At 38.1% G+C, this 7,232-nt stretch overlaps 1 protein-coding gene across 1 annotated transcript in view; it reads left to right on the top strand.

Moving 5' to 3' along the window:
* The window catches only part of RMND5A (required for meiotic nuclear division 5 homolog A), a 77,648-nt gene that overhangs the window by 45,825 nt on the left and 24,591 nt on the right, over nt 1-7,232 (top strand). The window contains exon 4 of the mRNA XM_003799189.3: nt 775-875. Within this exon, the coding sequence (XP_003799237.1) occupies nt 775-875 (101 nt within the window). The remainder of the gene's footprint in view (nt 1-774; nt 876-7,232) is intronic.

Here is a 7,232-nt window from a genome sequence, read left to right as displayed (position 1 = left end):
TTTTTTTTTCTTTTTTTTTTAGAGACAGAGTTTCACTTTGTTGCCCTTGATAGAGTGCTGTGGGGTCACAGCTCACAGCAACCTCCAGCTGTTGGGCATAGGCAATTCTCTTAACTCAGCCTCCCAAGTAGCTGGGACTACAGGTGCCCGCCACATCGCCCTTCTATTTTTTGTTGCAGTATGGCCAGGGCTGGGTTTGAACCCACCACCCTTGGCATATGGGGCTAGTGCTGCCCTAGATCTTTTTCTGAATCTTACAAATTTTCTAAATTCTGTCATTGCAGATTATTTGTTTTTAAGTAACAAAGACCTCAAATAACAGTGGCTTAAACAAAAATGAGGTTTATTTTTTCTCTCACAGAAATAGGAGGTAGTGAGTTATCCACAGGTTTACGGTAGTGGTTTCATGATGCTCTTAGTAACCTATATTCCTGTAGTTTTGCTATCCTGGACCATGAGGATGGCACCAAAGCTACAACTATACCTTTGTCTCTTAGGAAGGGACAAAGAATGGGTGCTTGTATTTGCAGGACTTACATCTTACAAAGCTATACCCAGCTTTATTGCACATGTCACATATTCTACTGACATGTAGAGGTTCTCCTGCGGAAAAGGGAGAAGAGTGATACTAGGGGGCAATCACTAGTATCTGCCATAGAAATACATGTTAAATGGAAATTATCTTTAATGGTTTGCCCCATGTTTTATAGTCTAGAATATACTTTGACTACTCCTTATCCTGATTATTACTAACAAGTTTTTTCTATTTTTTAGGAATCTGGTCTTTCTGTAGACCCAAGTCAGAAAGAACCATTTGTGGAGTTAAATCGAATATTAGAAGCATTAAAAGTCAGAGTTCTGAGACCAGCTCTGGAGTGAGTTACTGAGTTTGTTTTCTTTTGAATGCTTTGAAAAAACTCTTTGTAAGAAAAATTAATTAGAAAACACATGAAAGATTTTTAAATGTATTTAACTCTCTTGGGGTAGACTTCAGAGAAATCAAAGAATTATTTCTTTTAGACAAGTGAAATAAGGAAGGTACAATATGAGAAAATGGTTAGCACTTATTTCACTAATCAGTTGGTTTGAATTCCCAAGAGAGAAAAGGGTTTCCTGTATACCACCACTTTGTGTGGACTAGCTTATTATAACTGAAGCACTATTGTTCAGGTAGTGCTAGTTTGATACTTGAGCTTCCATCATGTCTTGTGTTCCAAGAAATGATTTAATTGGTTATTGGAACTAAGTGTTATGCTGCATGAAGAGAGCAAGTCTCTTGATAAAGGCTTTTCTGTTTTTAATTATTGTGGATTTTGGTGATTTGCAATGAACTTCTCATTCATTGACAGGAATTATCTGAAGTGACTGAGTCAACTATAATAAATATTATCCTACATCAGAGTCAGCAAGCTTTTTCATAAAGGGCAAAGTAATAAAATATTTTAGGCTTTACAAGCCATGTAAGGTCTCTATCACATAGTCATCTTTGTTTTATCTTACATCCCTCACAAAATGTAAAACCCATTTCTGGCCCATCTATGAAAGAGGCAGCAAACTGTATTTGACATGTACCATAATTTGCTAGACCTTGTTCTAAAAATTTTTCAATCATAGCATTACCAGGTATTTGTAATAAATCACTCATACCATAAAGGCAAGAAACTAGATGATAGAAGCAATGATGTTGTAAAGTTATAGCCTTAGAATTCTGGCATTTTATTTATTTGTTTATTTTTTAACAGACATAGTCTCACTTTATCACCCTTGGTTAGAGTGCTGTGGGCGTCACAGCTCACAACAACCTCCAGTTCCTGGTCTTAGGCGATTCTCTTGCCTCAGCCTTCAGAGTAGCTGGAACTACAGGTGCCCGCCACACGCCCAGCTATGTTTTTGTTGCAGTTTGGCCAGGGCCAGGTTCGAACCTGCCACCCTTGGTTATGGAGCTGGCACCGTACTCACTGAGCCACAGGTGCCACCAGAATCCTAGCATTTTAAAACTTGAAAGATCGGCTCGCCGCCTATAGCTCAATGGGCTAAGGCGCCAGCCACATACACCTAAGGTGGCGGGTTCGAATCCCCAGCCCGGGCCCGCCAAAACAACAATGACGGCTGCAACCAAAAAATAGCCGGGCGTCGTGGCGGGCGCCTGTGGTCCCAGCTACTTGGGAGGCGGAGGCAGGAGACTCGCTTGAGCCCAGGAGTTGGAGGTTGCTGTGAGCTGTAATGCCACGGCACTCCGCCCAGGGGGACAGCTTGAGGCTCTGTCTCAAAAAAAAAAAAAAAAAAAACTTGAAAGATCTGAAATTAGTGTGAACCAAGAAAAAAAAAGTTGGAAAGTTGAGTTTTTAAAAAATGCACTTGTTTTAAAACTTTTCCATTAACCCATTTAAGTTCTTTGTATCTTTGTTTTCTGTTTATGACCATTTCTCAGCTGTTAAAAGATTTTATATAGTTCTAAAACAGCCCAGGTGACTAGGTAGAAAGAGATTCCTATATAAATTTATAAGTTATAAAATTCCTGTATAGACTATAAATGTGATGTGGGTATTCTATATTTAAAAATAGATCTTGGCTAGGCACAACGGCTAGTGCCTGTAATCCTAGCACTCTGGAAGGCTGAAGTGGCAAAATTCCTTGAGCTGAGAAGTTCCAGACCAGCTGGATGAAGATCAAGACCCCATCTCTACTAAAATTAGAAAAATTCTCCAGGTGTTGTGGTGGGCACCTCTAGTCCCAGCTACTGGGAGGCTGAGGCAGAAGGATCCCTTGAATCCAGGAGTTTGAGGTTGCTGTGAGGTAGACTGACACCATAGCACACTAGCCTGGGCAACAGAGTGAGATTCTTTGTCTCAAAATAGAACTACTTTAAAAAAATAGATCTTAATGGGTAGCACCTGTGGCTCAGTGAGTAGGGCGCCATCCCCATATACTGAGGGTGGCGGGTTTGAACCTGGCCCTGGCCAAACTGCAACAAAAAATAGCCAGGTGTTGTGGCGGGCCCCTGTAGTCCCAGCTACTCACAAGGCTGAGGCAAGAGAATAGCCTAAGCCCGGGAGTTGGAGGTTGCTGTGAGCTGTGATGTCAGAGCGCTCTACTGAGGGTGACAAAGTAAGACTCTGTCTCTAAAAAAAAAAAAAAAAAATAGATCTTAAGAATTGTGCCACTGTGTAAGATGTGTACTTTTGTAGAGTATGTTTGTTCAAACAGAGTTTAGATCATGACACACCTGTGAGTTAAATTCAACCAAATACCTCTAACACCTCTTAGAAACAAAATCTGAGAGCCATTCTATAAAGAAGAGTAAGGAATAGCCGGGCGTTGTGGCGGGCGCCTGTAGTCCCAGCTACTTGGGAGGCTGAGGCAGAAGAATTGCCTAAGCCCAGGAGTTGGGGGTTGCTGGAGCTACTCCACTGCACTCTGCTGAGGGTGAAAAAGTGAGACTCTGTCTCTACAAAAAAAAAAAAAGAAGAAGAAGAAGAGTAGGGTACCTCTAAGCCTGCTTCATTAAAAAATAAATTTTAAAAAAGAAGAAGAGGGAGCCTAAATATAAAAATACAATGTGTTTCCCAGTTGTTTTATAGTGATTAAGAAATAATAGTTGGGTTATTATTCAAGGTGATACTCATTTATCCAGGCATTTTTAAGGTTTTTTTCATTAGACTTTTATTATTTACAGTCACATGTATCATAGTATTTGTTTCCTCTGCTTTCATAAGTACTCAAGACTTTCCTTATGTAATTAAGCAAATTCTTAAGACCTTTGTAACTGTGCTTTTTCTGTAAGGTATAAGTTTCTAAATGATAACCATATCAGATACCCATATATTAGTTATTTCCATAAATGTTTCTATCACTTGTTAAGACAGTCCCTCTCGGGCAAAGGGAGCACTCATTCTGTGCACTTGGTGGTAACAATGGGGATGTCTATACAGTAAAAATTTTCTCATTTGATTTTTCTGAGAATATTGATGATTTAAATATCAGCATGGCGGAATGAAGTAGTAATAGTGCTTATTATGTGCCTGGCATTGTTCTAAGCATTTTGTGTGCCTAACCTTACTCAGTCTTCATGCTAAGCTTATGAGATAGGTACTCATTTTTCAGTTGAGTTTTGAGTCAGCATTAATTTTCCCAATAGGGAATATATGGACAAAGTAAGAAATCAAAAGGAACAAGAAAATAAAAATTCAGTGAAAAGTAAATCTCCCTACCCTTGCTTCTCAGTCACCCAACTTATATCCATACAATTACTCATCACCTTTTCTTCATCCTTCTAGAGATGTTCCATACGTTTACAAGTTTTATGTGTGTAGTAGTCTCCCCCTTATCTGCTGAAGATACGTTCCGAGACCTCTGATGGATGCCTGAAACCATGTATATAGTACCAAACCCTACATATACTGTTTTTTCCTATCTGTACATATCTATGGTGAAATTTAATTTATAAATAAGAAACAGAAAGAGGTTAACAACAATAATAGCACAATGATAACAATATACTGTAATAAAAATTATGTGAATGTGGTCTTTCTCTCCCAAAGTCTGTTGTGCTATACTCAACCTATTTTTGGACCACCATTGGCTACAGGTAACTGTAACTGTGGAAAGTGAATCTGTGGATAACGACAGACTACCGTGTTATGTATATGTCCGTTTTTGTGCAAAAATGATTACCTACTATACACACTGTTCTGCATCTTTTTTTCACTTGAAAAATTTCAAAGTATTTACCTATCTACGGAGCTATCTCATTGTTTTTTAGTGGCTGCTAAGAAAGTGGTGCATCAGTGGATATCCATTGCACATTATTCTGAGCGTGCCCAACTATATCTAGAGAGTATATTCCTAGAATATTGGATCAAGGTGGATTGTTCTTAACCAAATTTTTTCCTACAAAGGATTGCCCTCAAAATATAGTCCTACCTTAAATAACAAGGGTTATTATGTTGCAGCTGATTTTTTCCCTCTTTTTTTTTTTTAATCTTTGCAAATCTGATGGGTATATGTAGGGGAAGATTGGTACCTTATATTTTAGTTTGTATTTATCCTATTGAGTGAAGCCACATCTTCTCTGGAGTTGCTCATACCTTCATTCTGTCAAAGGCTAACAGTTTGACTGTGAGGACAATCTTAAGGCTGAAGGGATTACTGCTGAGGTATATGACCATCATATATACCACAAAGTCATTCCCACAAGCCTGTAAGCATTTCACCATTGCTTAGAATAGTTTATAAGTAGGAAATAATTCTAGAAAATAAAATTGGAAGAAGCAGAGATAACTGATCTTGGAGATGTGACTATCACTGGAAATGAAGGGAACAGTGACTCAGCAATTTCTGGTGTTTATTTTCTTCCTCTTAGTTGTGGCTTCCTGTAGGTGGACAGTGTTTGATTCAGGAACTTTTTAATAGCCACGTAGAACCACAGAGGAAACAGAGCTCTGATAGATGTGCCAGTGAAGAAGAGCAATGAAGGCTTACAGCAAGTTAGGTTATTTTTCAGAGTTTCTTCCCCCCTCCCACTTCCTTCATTCCTTTTGGTCTTAATGATGAAAAGACAGAAGAAAAAGAGTGCTGGATACATTTAACTCCCTCTGGTGATTCACGAAGTCTGGTGGAAAAAGGGTACTTCTGTTAAAGAAAAACTAATTGAAAAATGGAAAATACATGTCCATTGGGAAGGATACAGAAAAGGGGGGCCATAATAGAATAGAAAGTCTAGATGAGAAGAAATATTTGAGTAGATTACACTATTTTCTGTTGTCTGCTGCACATTTGTTGTTGGTGAAAGTTTGTAAGAATCTTCAAGACTGTATCTCTCAGGAGAAAGAACAGCCATTATCTGAATACATCCTCATGAAGATCTTGAGCAGTATTAGAAATGATTAAATTGGGACTCTTCCCTTTTTAAAAAAAGGGGGGAGGGGGATTTAAATTGTCCCTGAGATTAAGTATTTAAAAGCATAAGAGGCTAATCTAGCAAGGAGGCTGAATTTATATACTGATGAAGAGAAGGGAACCTGAGAGGACAGACTCTGGGGTTTGTGCTTACACAGTACACATCTGTTACTGATGAGGTTTATGAAATCTCTTGCTTTTATTGTTGGAAACTAGCAGTAAATAAGACAATGTCATATTTAAGTACTTTAAAAAAATCAGTGATCTGCTGTCCAGTGTGACTCCTTGCCATGTGTAGCTTTTGGACACTCATAATAAAATCTCCACATTACTGTGTGAACCCGCTGTAAAGTTGTGTGTTTATATTCTGGGTAAATTTAAATGCGTAAAACGATCTTTTTTTTTTTTTTTTGGTTTCTTAAATAGCATGTGAGAAGGACAAAGACTTACACCAACTTTGAGATGAGTAAAATATTAGTATTAATAGTTCCAGTGAGGGACTCAGCCCATAACTGAGAAATGACTATTTAAAAATATCTCAGAATGAAACATTATGTATTCTTTTCAGTCTCTAAAACAAAATTATAGGGCTCTTAACTTTTCTTTTTTTACCAAATTTTTTGTGATATTTGCCATTAAGCATTTGATTCATTTTACTAGTAACATCCTGCCAAGTCCATACCTGTGAAGTCTTCAAAAATGCTATGAAAGTGGAATGTGCTGTGGAACTTAGCAAGAAGGATTTTTTTCAGTATTACCAAAAATAGATACCCACCCAGGTTGGCACAGTTGTTAAGAGGAGAGAGATAAACAGATGAATGTTGTCAGTTAGGTTCCTGAGGGAGAACAGCTGACTACGAAAATGAAATCTTACATCAGTTATTTTTGGAATGATAGGGAAATTTTAAATATGGAGCTAACAGTGTGCCAAGACTTTTCAGAGGCCTGACAATTAGGATAATTAATGCTAATGTTTCTGTTGGAATTGTGTACATGTAGGTTGCTTCTAACTTACCTCAGTAATTGCTAATGTTTAGGGGCTTCTCTATGGAAGAGGCCCAAAAGGTCTGTTAATTAGGAGAATGTGGTAACAGTGAACAGTAATCCTTGTGACATTGGTGACCTTACCAAGTGTCACTTTCTGGGTCTGCAATGTTTCTTTAAACAGAATAGTTCCAAAAGTGACAGTGTTCTCATGGTCTGCATTGGAGATTTTGGAATAGAAGGTTGTTAAAAATCACAGGGAAGTTAACAGTTTAAGCGAATTTTTAGTTAGCTTGCTAGTTGGTATAATGGTAGTGGTTCTTTTAAAGATTAAAAATTAGATGACTCGG

This window comes from Otolemur garnettii, unplaced genomic scaffold, assembly GCF_000181295.1.
Source record: "Otolemur garnettii isolate 467f Iridium unplaced genomic scaffold, OtoGar3 scaffold00147, whole genome shotgun sequence".
NCBI lineage: Eukaryota > Metazoa > Chordata > Mammalia > Primates > Galagidae > Otolemur > Otolemur garnettii.
Note: the sequence above shows the minus strand (reverse complement) of the source record. Positions and strands in the feature narration are given on the sequence as shown.